The 16,686-nt window shown below is 37.4% G+C and overlaps 1 protein-coding gene across 4 annotated transcripts in view; it reads left to right on the forward strand.

Moving 5' to 3' along the window:
* The window catches only part of CTNNA3 (catenin alpha 3), a 1,736,704-nt gene that overhangs the window by 1,539,626 nt on the left and 180,392 nt on the right, over window positions 1-16,686 (forward strand). For all 4 annotated transcript variants that reach the window (XM_059899110.1, XM_059899112.1, XM_059899111.1 and 1 more), the window contains one exon: window positions 8,772-8,864. In XM_059899110.1, the coding sequence (XP_059755093.1) occupies window positions 8,772-8,864 (93 nt within the window). The remainder of the gene's footprint in view (window positions 1-8,771; window positions 8,865-16,686) is intronic.

Here is a 16,686-nt window from a genome sequence, read left to right on the forward strand (position 1 = left end):
AGGCTCCTTAGTTCTTCATATGGAATGATTCACATGGTGCTATATTCTTAACATGCTGGAAAAGAGAGAGAAAAAAAAAGGCTTGTGAAACATAGAGGAATAATAATGGTAATTAAAGGCAGTTTTGAATTATTTTTTGAAAGATTATAAGAAGAAAATCTGCCATTGCTCTATTGGGAAAAATGGAGAAATACATCTTTATTTGCATCCTTCTTTATTTACTTATTTATTTTCTTTGATGTGTTCATTCATTAAAAACCATATTTTCCATGCACCAACTTGTTGCCAGGCACTGTGTGAGACACTCAGTTTATAAAATTGAGAACAATACTAGATGCCTTCTCTCTCCTTGTGACCATGAGAAGATATATGTGCTCATCAGATTAACCATGTTTCTAAGTGATATGATGAATTGGAGTGAATTATGTTTCAATCAACTGAACTCAAAAGATTTACCAGGTCTCCCCTACGGTTGAGATCTCCTAGTGCTGAGGAAACATTTCATGTAGATTAATATTAATGTTATGCTTTCAGTTTAAGCATAAACTCCCAAAATCTTAAAACTAAAAGGACTCGCAGAAATTATCAAGTTTTTCTTACTTTCCATTCCTATTTTAAAGATGAATAAATTGAAGCAGAGGAAAATTCTGAGATTTGCCCAACAACATACAACTAATGGATGGCAAAGTTAGAATGAAAACCCAGGTAACATAACTTCAGGTTCATCAACCTACCACCATAACACAAGCCTAGCAGCTTTCTGACAATACAAGAAATATCTTCCCAGGTTGCCCTGGGACACTTTATGCTCATTCCCCTCTTTGCCTGACAATTCTAAGGAAATTTCTCCATGTCTCACCAATCTGTCTCAAACCATATAACTCTAGGGAATTTTTTAAAATTTCCATTTAATATCTTTGTCCTTTACCTCTCCTAAGGGCAAAGATTGCTTTATTTGTTTCAAGATCCTCAGAGTCTATCATAATAGCCTGTGTTTATATATCAATACATAAAAATAGACACTCCAACATGTTAGTTGAGATGACTTTTTCCCTAACCACTTTATGCCTGATCAAGCAAACTTGGATTATCACTGCATTTCTTTAGGTAATAATGTCTTCATTATGATTAAAAGTTGAAAAGAAGTACCACAGAATGAAAGCAGCTTATTAAGTGCTGGTATTAAGACTATAACCAAGTTGGTAATTTTCATAACTCATCTGATATTTTCTTCCAGTTTTTTGGTTAAGACTAAAATGAATAAAGAGTGCCCTCTTCCATCTTGTAACCATAATGGTATTCTATGGGGTATGAATTTCAGTCCACAAATTGAGATGTACAATAAAAAAAATTACTTTTTATTTTTATCTTCCTTAAGTCAACTAAATTTTAACTTTGCTCATGGGAAATTTAAACATAGTAATTGGGCCTCCCCCTTACCAATTATGTAGGACCACTTACCCCTACCACCTGTGTTGGGCCAGGTGAACCAAAGTTCTAGAGCAGTAGTTCTCAAACAAGGGTGATTTCCTGCCCTCCCTAACAGGGGATATTTGGAGCTGTCTGGAGATATTTTTGATTGTCACAATTTGAGAGGGCCCTCTGCATGTGGTGAGTAGAAGCTAAGGGTGGTGCTAAACGTCCCACAATATGCAAGACAGCCTCTTATAACCAGAATTAGTCAGACCAAGATATCAATAGTGCCAAGGTGGAGAAACTCTTTTCTAGAGACTTAGGCTTTATCAGGGTATCAGAGAGACCTAACAGTCTCTTGTCATTTTCCCCCCACTTGTTACCAATGAAATGTCCATTGTTCTAGCCCTTGTGGCTCCTTCAGGTTTACTACTTACTGTTTCCATGACAAGTTTGTGCCACAGGGCCCTGGTGAGACTTGAAACTCTGGTCTGAGTTTAGAAGATGGCATTTTCTCTCAAGTCTTGTTTTATTCATACCGCACTGCTCGTGGGATGCCTACACATCTTCGTGGTCTTCCAAGTCTGAGAATTTTGAACTTGTGGAAAATTTCTCTATGTGCAAAATCTATTATCTCTAATTTCCATAGGCTTTATTTTTAAAAAACAAAATCTGGTAATTTTTGCCTCAGACTTTCCCTTAGGCAAGGAATTATTAAATCAACACCTACTGAAGGCAGAAAGGAAAGGCTTACTCCATAGCTCAAAAATGTTCCTAAGACTTTCTTCTGACATTCGTACCAAAGCTTACTGGTCATTAAATCATTTGTTCCCTTATTCACTTAGGATATCTTTACTGAGTACCTAGTATATGCTGTTTGGGGTGCTCAGAATGGTAAACAAGACAGACAACATCCCTATTCTCATAGATGTTGTATCCTAATGTGGCAAGACCAAAACGTATCTCCTTCCCCCCTCCCAAAAAAAAAAAAGGAAAAAGAAGAAAAATATAATTTCAGGTTATGATCATAACAAGAGGGCTAAAGAAAAATGCACAGGGTGTGATATAATTAATAAATGAAGTAGGAAAAAGCGTTAACTTCAGATGGGCTGACCAGGGAAGACTGGATAGGGTTGAGTATAGGCCATCTGAACTCCCATGGTAGAAAGGTCAGCTGTGTGAAAGCTGCAGGATGAGCATGCCAGGCAGGAGAGCAGTAGATACTAGGAGCCAAGATCTTGATGCGGAATGAACTGATGATTGGGGCCTATTTGAGGAGTAGAAAAAGTCCATGTGTTAGGGATCCATAGTGCTTGCCGTGAGAAACCGAGTCCTTTGTCTCTGACAACTCTGGCAGCTCCAACTGAGTGTATGATTTAGTTTAATAGTCAAAATGGCTTCTGGCCACTTACTCATTATCTGTCCAAGAATGTGATAAATTAACCCTCCAACTGACAAGCAATGGAAAGCATACTTAAAATGCAAAATGGCTGCATTTCAGGTGACAGGGAAGATCTGGGATTAACTATTGCCACGACAGTCTTGCAACTCATATTGTTACAGGGACACTTAACTAAGCCCAAACCAATCAAAAAATTAAAATAAATTCAATGTCAGGCCAGTGGTTCTCATGAAGAACTACACATCAGAATCATTTGTACAACTTTATAAAAATACAGGTTACTGGGCCTCTCCCTCAAAGGCTGATTCCAGGGGTCTGTAGTTTTAAAAAGCCCATGTGTAACACACAACCAGTTGTATACTTTATCTTCTGGTAATATTTTGAAATGCTTGACAGTTAAATGTGATGGTTACATTTTTCTGAGATGTGACCCTTTAAATAATTTATAGGACTTGGAAACTAGAAAAACAGTGGCTCAGGAAAAGGATCAACAACCTTGTCAATAAATGCCAAGAACAGAATATTGATTTCTTGAAGAAAAATAAAAAAGTATGTGTGTGTGTGTATGTGTGTGTGTGCATTCAGCAAGGGGTGTTTTTTAGTTTTCTATAGTTTGAATTGTGCTATTGTTATATCTATTCCTTTTTTTTTTTAATGTATTTTAATTCTGGTCTCTCCTAACTTTCCAAAATCAGCCTGTGTTATCACCTCAGCTAAGATAATCTCACTGAACATGTTATTGCAGCTTCCTGTTTCAGAATACTATCCGCAGCATAATTCCTTCTCTGTGTCAGACCACTACTGACATTGTTGTGGCAGTTATTTGATTGTAGTAAGCCATTGAGGGATAGTCAGAGAAGTATGATTTATGATCAAATCATGTGTATGGTTTAGAATTCAACCTTAATTCTGAGAAGAAAATGCCAAGTATGACTCCTATTTCCTAGACTATCTTTTTTTTCCTTTTTCTTTCCTTCTTTATTTTTTCTTCCTTCCTCCCTTCCTTCCTTCTTTCCTTCCTTCCTCCCTCCTTCCCTCCCTCCCTCTTTCTCTTTCTTTCCCTCTTTCTTTCCTTCCTTATTTTTGCTGTTTTGGTGGCCACAAATTTATTTCCTTATATTTAAATATTTAACATTTATAAAGTCTTGTGCAAGTGAATTTTAAGGTATAATAATACTGCCTACCTGTCTCATTAAGGATGCTGAAAGAATTAATGAGATAAGTCTATAGAAAGCCTTGAGCTCCTTTGTGTGGAGGGTGAGAAAGCAATATAAATGCAGTCATTTATACCTCAATAAATATATATTTAAAATTATATATATTCACCACCAATTTATTGTGACCCTGAAGTTTCATGTACGACTGCTGTTTGTTGCATGCTCAGTTTCTATATAAAAACCTCAGCCTGACTATTTTCATGTTCTATACTTGTTTCTGGACTCTTACATAAAAAATGTGAGATCTTAAAGTACTGTAATAGTAATTTATAATAATCATAAACAATATTGAACATTCAGTATTTTTCTAGTCACTGAATAATGTTCCCGTCCATCATCTTCTTTTATCTTCACAGTAACCCTAAGGATTAGGTAATATTTTTGCTATTTAAAGGTGGAGGAAACTCAGCTAATTTCAAATCACTTTGGGTTGCCTAAGGAAGCCTTCACAATAAGCAAGAGTTAAAATAGGAAAATATGAAATAGTTTTCCTGAATTCTGATAGGAGAAATAAATGAGTAATAACTGAGTTTAACATCACTTTTTCCAGAAAAATTAGGATATCTTCCTATTGGTCTGGTTTAGAGACAACTCAGCTTAGAGAAGGAAAGTTATTTCTGTCATCCCTGAGAATCTATGTTAGAGTGTATCTCTGCTGGGACCAACTTAAGAGATAATCTTACTCTTATACATGATTAAAATCGGATCAAAAGAGATCTTTACTTGAAATTTAGAAGAAAGCACTGTATGTGGAATTATTTTATACCCTGTTAGCACAATGACATTGTATACTAAAAATCAGGTGAACATAACTAGAGGCAGCTAGTAAATATCGTGTTAATCCAGAGTAACGGATATGGAGTAAAATGGAGGCATCCAAATTGCCACAAAAGTTTTATCATACAAATCTAAAAGGTTGTGATGGGATGAGGGATAAGGTAGTGAGGGAAGAGGAGAACAAACACTAGACAGAAAGAAACGACCTTTGTTGCACCCCAGCTGTGTCTGTGGACTAAGCACTTAAAGTGTTCTCAGTACAATTGAGTCTCACAACAATCTTCAGGGTTAGGTATCATTATCCAAAATTTTTTTCTGAAGAAACCAAAGTTTAAAAGGAGACACATTGCCCAACATTCTGTAATTGCTAACTGGAGGGGCAGAATTCAAATTCAGGTCTGTATTATTCAACAGTTTACGGTCTTTCTCCTATATGACACTGATCTAAGATAGTTGGTTTCCCCTCCCACAGGATGAAAATTGATTAGAAACATACACAAGTTACACACACACACGCATACACACACCTTCCAGAAGTTTAACCTTCCAAAGTGACTAGATGAGTAAAAGCAAGCTGTTTCTAAGAGTGTAAATATAGGGCAGCCCATCCTCCCTCCTCCCTTTTTAAAATGTTTGCTCTTTCTGTTATTATTTGTCTTCAGCTTGAAGGCATTAATGTACACCCCCAAAATGATTAGAGTACTCCTATTTCTTTCTTAGTTTCCACTTAAACTGTAACATTGTGTATTTAACTTTTTATTTTTACAATACCATCCAACTGCTTACCTTACAGAAAGCAAAATGCTGCCAGCAAGTGTTTTGAACACTCCCCCACTGATTTTGTTCATGAAAAGAAGAGGTCAGTTGTGGTGGTTTTGCAAGAAAACTATTAGTCCCCTGTTAAAGATAACGAAAAGTACATAAGTACGTGGGTGTAAATGGTAGGCTTATCTCTCTCTGCAGTATCACCAACAAAAATGGTACTTGTGACTTCTGAGAGCAGCAATTGCTCTTAATTTTGGTTAAGTCACTTTATTTTCGAATTGCACAGAATACTGGGATTGATGATGAAGTCATATGTCACCACGTGATAGAGTATAATCCAAGTAATAAACAACAGACATTTATAAGAAACAGATCACAGTAGGGGCACCAGACAGCCTTCAGCTGCAAAACAACAGGACTCAAGAAAAGGAATTTGATCAGTTGAACTTATTCAGATGTTACAGGGGTTGGTAATGTATCAAGAGGGAAATTGTAGAGATCCTTTCTGAAGACTATTTGGGAAGAATACACAAAAATAGCTAATAATGAAATATGTGATTGTACAGAAATTCCCTCATGGCAAACTCATGCTATTAATACCTAAGAAGAGAGAGTAAATTGCCCTGTGATCATAGCTGCACGTAGTTGCAGCAAAGAAGGACTGCATATAGAGATCAACGTATAGATAACAACTACTTAGCACACTGGAGGCTTTGGTGGGGGGGTGGATATTAATATCCAATGAGAGTCAGTTGAAATCAATGCAAAGTGATGGGAGCTGCTCAGTGCAAGTGTCAGAGAACAAAGAAATTGCTGGTTAAAGATCCATGAGCTGAGAAAGACTCTGAGACCATTAGTAGTTAGGAAATTGGTAATTTTGCCCCACAGTGTGAGCTAATCATTGCAAGTTCCCATGTCTGGAGTGGCCCCAGGGAAGGAAAGCTCTTCACAGCCCTGAAAATAAACAAAGGGCCTGTGTGCCGAGCAAGGTTTAAGGGAAACCGGAGCTGTTCTGAGGAGGCAGGTCCTGCCCCTTTCCACCCTTTAACAGCCAGGTGTATATGCAAGACACCTTCCACTTTCACTTTTGGATATTTTTCACGAAACCTAAATGTTTGTATTTTGGATTTCTCACCAGAGCTTTGTAACAAAGGAATCCGAGTTTAAAATTGAGACTGTGTAAACTAAAATATTAAATGAATTCTCGTTAAGTACTTTATATTTGCAATAAAGACTTTACTTTGCAATACTTGTATTTGCAATAATGACTGATATCTTTAAATTATTGCCCTGGTGGGACTGAGGGATTGGAAACCTTGAGCAGAGAAAAACAACAAAAAGCAAATTAAAAAATTTAGTTTGAAATACAGAAGATGGAAGCACAGTAGAGGTTCAGTGAGGACAAATTGTTGTTGCTGTTGATATGTTTTGTTTTGCTCATATCCAGCTGTATTTTTGGCTATCACTGATAATTTTGCTTCATTCATTCAAAAGCATGTATGTGTTAATACTAGGTTGCGGTGAGATGATAGTAAGCAGAGCAGACCTAGTCCTTACCTCAAAGAACGGACAGTTCAACCGTTGGCTTACTAATTCAACAAACAATGCTACCATAAAGTATGATGAGCACTGTGATAGTGAAAGTAAAGGGCTTCAGGAAATGCTTGGCGGAGGAGCTCAAGCCAGTTTAGGGGATTCTTAATCAAGACACCTCCCTGAACAAGAGATGTTTAAGCTGAAATGAAAAACAAGAAAAATAAGAAATGAAAGTAGGTTAACTCTTTAGAATAGACACTAAAGTTAATGTTAACTTATTAAGTTCTAAGAAAATTTAATTTCTCAATTTTTGGTGTTTTGATGTCATATGGTTTTAATGATAATTATTCCATTTATTTATCACCTGTAAACACCTTGGTTTGTGGTAAGCACATAGTGGTTAGCCAAATTGCTACTCAGAGAAAAATGTCCTTCTGATCATTTTTGCTTTCCTTTTCTTTCAAAATTTGTTGGGATATAATTCATATACCATAAAATTCACCATTTTAAAGTACAGAAGTTAGTGTTTTTAATATATTCCTGAGATCGTGTGACCGTTACCACTATCTAATTGCAGCACTTTGTTGTCATCCCAAAGAGAAACCACATACCCATTAGCGTCACTGCTCCCAACCCTCTCCTCCACTCCTTCCTTTAGGAACAGCGGATCAGATATCTGTCTCTATAAATTTGACTGTCCTAGAGTTTCCAGTACATAGAATCATACAGAAATGTGCTATTTTGTGATTGATTTTCTTCGCTTAGCATAATAGTTTTAAGGTTTACCCATGTCGTAGCATGTATCAGTACTTACTCCTTTTTATGCCAAGTAATACTCCATTGTATGGATTTACCACATTTTGTTTGTTCATTCATCACTAGATATGTTTTTTGGCTTTTATGATTGGTGCTACTGTGAACACTCATTTACAAGTTTTTGTGTGGACATACGTTTTCATTTCTCTTGGGTGTGTTATCGAATGGATTGGGTCCTGCTGGTCGCCACTTAAGAAATGAATACTCAAGAGATAAAGAAAGGAAAGGTGCCTTTAATCAAAACGCTGGCAATCTGGGGAGACGGGGGATTCAACATCCCCCAGAAACCACCTCTGAAGATTCTGTTCGGGCCTGAAAGCTTTTAAAGGGAAGAAAGGAAGTAATCCCAGTTAATCATTGGGATAGGGGCCAGAGTTGTCACCCCCTCCCACTGTATGCAGGCTCAGTGACTTCTTGTGATCTTCCTCTAGATGCTTTCTCGTTCACACAGTTTGTTCTTGAGATTACTGAAGGGGAAGCTAGGGAAGAGATCTGGTCATCTGTTAATTACTTATTCTTCATTTCTACTTCTTTGATCTATGGAAAGATCAGACAAGTTAGGCAATGTTTCGTGTGATTAAAAGATTTGAAAGGTGTGCTTGAGCCAGAGATGAGTAGAGCATTGCGGTGCCTGGTTTAAAAGTTAGTTACAATATAGCTTTGCTAAAGCGACAGTGAAAGGGGCTTCCTACTGAGGGCAGTTTCCTACAAAGAGCTGCTTACATATATACCTAGGAGTGGAGTTGCTGGGTCGTATTGATAACTCTGTGCTTCCTTTTTGATGTACTGCCAGCCTGGTTACCATTTTGCATTTCCACCAGCAGTGTTTTGCTTTCTTTTTATAGACTCCAGAGGAACTAGAGGATGTTTCTGACCTGGAAGAAGATCACGAGGTCCGCAGTCACACCAGTGTTCAGACTGAAGGGAAAACTGACCGGGTGAGTCCCCTCCCTGCGGGGAAGAGCTGTGTGCCGTGCCCTCTCCTTGTCAATCCAGGCAGCCTCTCACAGTAGGGATTCCTGGATTTGGGGCTGGTCTTGTAAAGCACAGGGAGAAGAGCCTTAGAAGGCAGGGGCAGCATCATGAAGGGAATGATTTCCTCTACCTCGCGAGCTCACAGTGAGGCCATTTCTGGTTAGGTAGTGAATCACTCCGTACTACTTTTGGTCTTTAGAGCAGTCATGGGAATATCAAAGTGAAATTTGTACCTGTTTCTTTAGAGTAGAAAAGAGAAACCACGAAGTTGTAAATATACTTGGAAATTCTAGGGGAGAAAAATCAACTTCTGAGGCAATATTCCTCTACTTTTCTTCCCTTCTACAATGCTTTCTTCTGCCCCCCTCAACACGCGCGCGCGCGCGCACACACACACACACACACACACACACACACACTCTCTCTCTCCAATGATGTCCATCAATTTTTGAATTACTCTGAGATGTTCTATTTCATTTTATTTATACCCAATGCTTGGGAGTTTGTGAAAGTTTGATTTCCTAGCTACTGATAGCTTGCAACTGGAGAACAGACTATAGAACTTGAGTCTGAAAGCCAGGTAGTATAGCATAGTGGCTAAGACTGCCTGGGAATACATCTAAATCAGCCACTTCCTTGCTGGGTTACTGGGAAACTCACTTAGCCTTTCTCTACCTCTGTTCTCTGATTTGTAAAGTAAGTATACTAATAGTATTCTCTCTATGAGGATTACTGTGAGAATCAACTAAATTAATGAATAGAGCACTTAACACAGTGCCTAACTCATAGCAAGTTCTCAGTAATGATTATTGAGAACGAACTAAGTAGCAATAGTATCATTATCATCATCATCATCATTATTATTATTTAATTAAATTCAGTGTCATAAAATTTGGAGATGTATGAAACAGATACATTTAAGAAAGTCCCGTGTTTTCAAATATTCAAATTGCCTAGAACAGGTATATGTCAGTCACAATACCTGTGTTTTATTAGAAATGTTGGTTATCTTGAGGTTTTATTTCTTGCTGATTATTTGATCTATAAGTCCTGTGGTAGCCAGGGGACACACAGCACCTGGAGTTAGTTTCCTTCAAATCTGGTAGGCATTCTCGGTAAGAGATCAAATCTTACAAATGGCAATGGAATTGTAAATGAATTTTGGCAATGGTAAACTTTGCTTAGGCTTTCAGTGAAGTGAGTGATTGATGCACTTGGGCTGCGGCTGAGCCACTGGAGGTGGAGCATGTGTGTCAGGGCTTACAAAGTAACTGATAGGAGGGAATTTTCTTAAAATAAAGGCACCTTTTAGGATGCCAGGATTAATATAAACATGCCCTAGTTCTCATTCTGCCTTATCACATGTAGACAATGAAACCTTGGTTAAGAAACTTAAAATTTAGAAAGTTCAAATTTCTTCATCTGAAAAATGAGAGTAATACTACACCTTCTCACAGCATCGTTCATAACTCCAAAGAAGGCAATGCATACGAGAGTGTTTTATAAACTTTATGTGCTGAGAAGATAAGGTTCTTCTTCTTATTATTATTTTTATTTTTGTTCTTGGAAAAACAGCAGCTAAATGACCACTTGCCCATGGTGGTTATAAAGCTGATGATCTCCATGGTTCCAGATCTTAAGAATCTTTCATAGAAGCCACTGCTTCTAACCTTGTGGCAATCACCCTGAAAGTGCTCTGAATCCTGGCTTTGTGTTCCATTGTGCAGTTTCCTGACAATCCAGTTCATTTGGAATGCCTATGGGCTATACCCTTACCACTATCTAGTAAAAGAGATCCATCACCATCAAATCTACTGGAAGCAACATTATATTCAACCCAGCTGCCCTCTGCTTTTGTAAATCTCCCCTATACATTCCAAATAGCTTGGATTTTATTCACTTCCTGCCTTGAGGCTTTGCTGTGATTGCTGTGTGGAATCCCTCAGGAAACAAATCAGATAGTCTAACACATACACAACCTTATGTGAGGCACTAACACCTCCCAGAACAACTCTTAACCAATACTCTTCCATTCCTTGGATGAACCATATAGAAGTGCATTTTCCACAAGTCCTCAAAAGTTCCCCAGGGGATCAAGCCAATTCCAACAGCAGTGACCAGCTTGATAAAATATCTTTGGATTGGCTCTCCTTTCTTTCCTGATTCATTCTTAGGCTCCTAGTTCTGTTCCTTAAGATCTAGTCCCCCAGATAAACTACCTTCCATTCTTAGTCTCTGCTTTTGGGGTAAAATGAGAAAAGGTAGTCACATCGCATGTACTATTTATTTAATTATCATGTTAGCTATGCTATACTGCTATTATTATCCCAGTTTTACTAATAAGATCACTGAGGCTCAGATATATAACTTGTCTAATAAGTGGATTATGTTTCCACACTAAGAACTTTAGTGATTACCACATGTCGGCTTACTTAGGACATAGAGTTAGCAGAATCCTTTACTAAAAAGCAGACAGAGAACCCCACCACAACAAACCTGATAGATCAAAAAAAAAAAAAAAAAAAAAAAAAACCTGATAGATCATCGGTGGAATGAAAGAGAACAGAATTAAGGATACTACAGCAATCTGAAAGAAAGGAAGAATACAAATTTTTTAAAATTTAAAGAATGATTATTGTACAGTATGGATAACTTAACTCCAATAACACCCTCTTATTGAATAGCTATCTTGTGAGTTTATTACAACAGATTCTGCTCTCATACCTGAAGTTTATATGACTAGCCAAGGAGGATAGCTCAAATCTGTCCTCTACCTAAATCACCTGACCAGAACTAAGATCATGTTTAGATAGATTTTATGTTCTCTCCCAGCCATCTTATATCCCTAATATTCCCATATTTCTTATAATTGCATCGCTATACTTAGAGTATATTCATATGTTCAGTCTTTTTTTATTTTATTTTATTTTTTATAAATTTATTTATAAAATATATGTTTATTTTTGGTTGCGTTGGGTCTTCGTTGCTGGGGGCGGGCTTTCTCTAGTTGCGGCGAGCCGGGGGCCATGCTTCATTGCAGTCTGGGGGCTTCTCATTGCAGTTGGTGCAGGTTTCTCATTGCGGTGGCTTCTCCTGTTGCGGAGCACGGGCTCTAGGCACACAGGCTTCAGTAGTTGTGGCACATGGGCTCAGTAGTTGTGGCGCACGGGCTTAGTTGCTCCATGGCATGTGGGATCTTCCTGGACCAGGGCTTGAACCCCTGCATTGGCAGGCAGATTCTTAACCACTGCGCCACCAGGGAAGTCCATATGTTCAGTCTTATGGCCATTTGAGACTTTGTATTCTATCTAGCATTTCCTGAAGTTTGTGTCCACTGGCCAGAGTATACCTTTTGACATATTTGCCAAATACCATTAATTTGAGAAGATACCATAAAATTTCGAAGTGGAATCTGTTGAGAATTTTTTGAATACTCACACCATGCTCAAGGAAGAATTCCTGGTCACTGCACAAGACAAGTATTTGGGTTCCTTTTTATTTGCAGCTGTTACTGAGGAGTAAATGCCTTTTTGGTTTTTGGATTATGCAAACTCTGCTATATCGAACATGTGCTAGAACCAATCTTAGGCACTGTTTAGTAATGGAGTGGCAGTTATTTATTATCATTTTACTTTCTGCATTTCACTCCCAGTAGCTTTGGCTCAACATCATCTGTTACTGCTGTCATCGGTGGCAAATGCCACTGGGCATTGTAAAGGTCTGTAACCAACAAATAATGATTTAAAGTCCCCAGTCAATGAGAGCAAAATACTAAAAGACCAATAGTGCATGCCTTATGAGGTGGCAGAGGAACAGCGGTGGAAATTAATGATTATCTTAATTATTAAACATGAATACTCACTGGACCGATCCTGTGGTTATATCCAGTGATCAGGCGTTCCACAGTGATACAGGAGCGTGGGTTTGCTATAGGTTTATGGAGCATTCTTCAGAGCTCATTTTTTATTCTGTTCATGCCCTTAGCAAGGATGAAATAGACATCTCTTATCTTAAAAACTCAGAAATTAAAATAGACTAAGAAAATAAAATTCTTAAGCTCACTGATAATAAGATTTTTTTGTAAATCCTAAAAGCTTCTTAAAAATTTTATTAAATATAAGTTGAGCCATATTTTCTATTTAAACAGAGGTGTGTCATTTACCATTAACACTCTATATAGAATATTTCCAAATTGCTGTCTTATTTAACAAAAGCCCTGGATTTTGGTTTTTAAGTTTTTCTTGATTTTACTAATTAGGGAATTAGACTCAAAGAGTTTCAGTAGTTTATGCAAGTCATATAGAAATGGGGCCAAATCCCAGGTCTTCTGGTACCAGCCATACTCTTTCCAGTGTAGCATGCTTGTAAACTTGGGTAGAATCTCATAATCCCTTAAGATTTCATTGCTGTACTATCGCTACAGCCATATTATGGTGTCGATATTGTAATTCCTCTAACAGAAAGATGACTCGTGAAACTGAAGGCCATAAGCCTTAGTATCAGATCTGTTTAAGTCTCACAAATTTCTAAATGCCCCAATACTACAGTCTTCCATCAATAACAAAATAAGTTTGTTGGTTACTATTTGGAATCTACGTAGCGATGCCCAGACCCTGATAGTCTCCCTGGTGGATCACTTTGCACTGATGAGATGGATTCTACTCAAGTAGAATCACACCGTGGAGGAACTTCTTGGGCAGCAATCTGGGGTCTCCAAGCAAAGGATCCAGAGACAGAGGCGGTTACTCCTCACTCAGCCTCTTATCACATTGGCTTCTGTGATATTTGAATAAAGGGAGCATTCTAATTTTTAGAAATTTTCCCTGGTTTATTGTGGGCAATTTGGGCAGCAGTAGCCATAGATACTCAGGAAACTGCGAGTGCAGGAGGGTGGTAGCTAAAAGTGTATTCCTCAAGCCTACCTAGGAGACAACTGTGGATTTAGAAAGACTCAATAAAATGGATTGAAAGAGTTTTGTGAATAGAATGGGTGAGGAAGTGACTTGCCTTTTTTGGCCCTGCTATATAAATAGAATGTAGAAGTTAAAAGCATGCACTTTGGAGTCACATAAACTTTGGTTCAAATCAGGGTTCTACCAATTACTATCCATATGACCCTGGGAAAGTTAGTTTATACTTCTAATTTACGGTTTTCTCATCTGTAAAATTGTGATAATAATAATATCTATTATTACTAATAGATGGAGTGGGAGAAATGGGTAAAGGGGAGTCAAAAATGCTCAAAGTAAGGGTGAAGAAAATAGTGTATATTTTATAGTTGTTTTTGAAGATTAGATATATGAAAGCTCATTTCTCACACAAAGGAAATGCTCAATAAGTTCTGATTTTTACAAAAATGAATTTCAAGATGTATATAGATTTGTGTGTGCTCATGTTATACTTTACTTCCTTTTGAGTAGTTCAAGGAGCTTTGTAAATACAAATCTCTCAGTCTTTCAGTATAAGACTGCTTTGGTTTCCTGGTTTTGTGGGGCTAAATATTTAGCACTCTATTACCAAAAATCTTTTGAAATTTTTTTTTTCCTCAGGAGGGGGACATATGTGGAACTTCCTTAAAAGCTTAAAAGGAAGATGGTATTAATATGATTCTTAATGATGCTAGCACTTTTATGTACATTTATATTCATAATGTAGGACTGAAATAATGATAACAAAAAGGAACTTTTGATAGTAGGAACAGAAAGTTTTACCCAAAAGTTGTCAAGTTCCTATTTTCTTCAATGATCTTGGAATGCTTGGCCCTGCACTGGGAGTTTTTCTTCTTTGCGGAATTATGGTAGCTTGGTGATCTATTAGTTTCTATCTTAGAGTCCTCAGTTACCTTCAGCAAGGTATATAGGGCTTAATTTTCTAATTTTATGGTACATACTCATAAAAACAGAAAAAAGTCATCCTGAATATTTTATAGGATGCATGTTGGAGACAGTTTTGCAAGTAGTCATTTAAAATCACCTTTCTCTACCCCTGTCCATGACGGACAGATGTTCTAGTGATTCTTCCCTCTGCCTAAACAGCTTGAAAGCCAGTAAGGTCTAAAAACGAAATCAAAAAGTCTGTTCTGCCTCACATAATTTAAACTTTGATCATAGTGTCCTATAGATAAGGAGTGAAAAAGGGAACTCATTTAACAGTGCTGAATAGGGCCAGATTTTTATTTGAAGGTATTTGAGGCTGTGGTCTCTAATTGCTGAAATTAAATTTAATGAATATAACATTAAAAACAAACACTTAAAATTTTGTAATTTCAGCTGTAGTCATATCATATTTCAGCATGATAAAGTTATGACACCTTTTTAAAGATTCATCATATTTACTGATGACCCAGAATTAAAGAAATTGTGACTTGTAGTCAGTTCGATGACTAATATTTGTCCTATCTTTAACATTATGCTCACTTAAGAGCATACAGTTTGTAAACCGGCCCTTCCTTAAAGAATATCATTGAGGCCATTGAGTCTCTGTATGCTCTATAAATAGAAGTAAATTAGGACAGAAATAAGAACAGTTGCTAGGTTACTCAACACAACCCCAAAATGTCAACAGCAGCAAATGAATTGGAGCATATCAAATCTTAAAATACTGGAGGTGATTCTTGGTATTAAAAAAAAAAAAAAAGCCATGTGCACTTAAATATGATGTTGATGGTAGGGAGAACACCCTCATTGCTGCTTTTTAACATGTAGTCCGCTGAATATCCTCAACCATGAGAATAGAAAAATTGCCATGAATGAGTGGTGTATTTTAAAAATTGGAAACATTTTAATAGGCCCTATTTATTATCATAATACACTCCCAATGACTTAAATTTATACTGAATTACCATACAGAATATGGAGACATGACCGCATTACCTTCTTTGTGATACAATTTGGTTTAGGTTGCTATGAAAAGCACAGGTCTGGTAAGCCTTGATGAAATGACATTACTCAGCAGCACTGCACTAGGTAGGGCACGTTCTCATCACTTGTTTCTGTAATTTCTATTGTGTATTTGGTGGTAACGCTGCTTTCTTTCCTTTCTGGGTGATCATTCTCAGTGCTTCATGGTTTCCTCTTCCTCTGTCTATTCTTATGCATTAGAGTTCATTAGAGTTTTGATGTAAGCCCTATAGTTCTCAAGTTTTTTCCACTTTTCCTGGATATGCTCATATAGTCCCAAGATTTCAGATGTCATATATAGAGGTACATGACTTTAGCCAAGTCCTGTCTCCTGAGCTGTGGCTGCATATATTTGCAGGCCTGTAAGTTTCCTTGCCTCATGTAGCTCACCTGTGGAACTCACTGTTTCTAAGCCTGAATGCATCATCTTACCCCACAAATCTACCCTAACTCCCATATTTCTTATGGTGCTTCTGTAAATTCTTTTGCACAAGTCTGAACTGGGAATCTTTTTTTTTTTTTTTTTTTTTTTTACTCCTTCCTACAGCTAATCATACAATAAGTACTGGTTTTACTATCTTCTATCTGAACTTGTCCATTTTTTCACCACCTCCACTATCACTTCTTTCAAAGAAAATGTGCACTGGACAAAGTTAAAAAGAAAAGGAAGACTTTACTCAAGACCACTGCAATAGAGGAGAGAGACCAGAACTCAGTCTGAGTTCAACTCTGCTGAAACAAGGGGGTGAAAAATTTTCAGAGGTGGGGTGAGGGGGATTGGAGGCCATCTATGTTCTCTTTGGACTTTACCCAAAGGAAAAGTGAACTTTATCTATTGACATGACTGGAGGTACTTTTATAATTGGGAGCAAGGTGCCCTCTAAAG

The sequence above is a fragment of the Balaenoptera ricei genome, chromosome 16 (assembly GCF_028023285.1).
Source record: "Balaenoptera ricei isolate mBalRic1 chromosome 16, mBalRic1.hap2, whole genome shotgun sequence".
NCBI classification, from domain to species: Eukaryota; Metazoa; Chordata; class Mammalia; order Artiodactyla; family Balaenopteridae; genus Balaenoptera; species Balaenoptera ricei.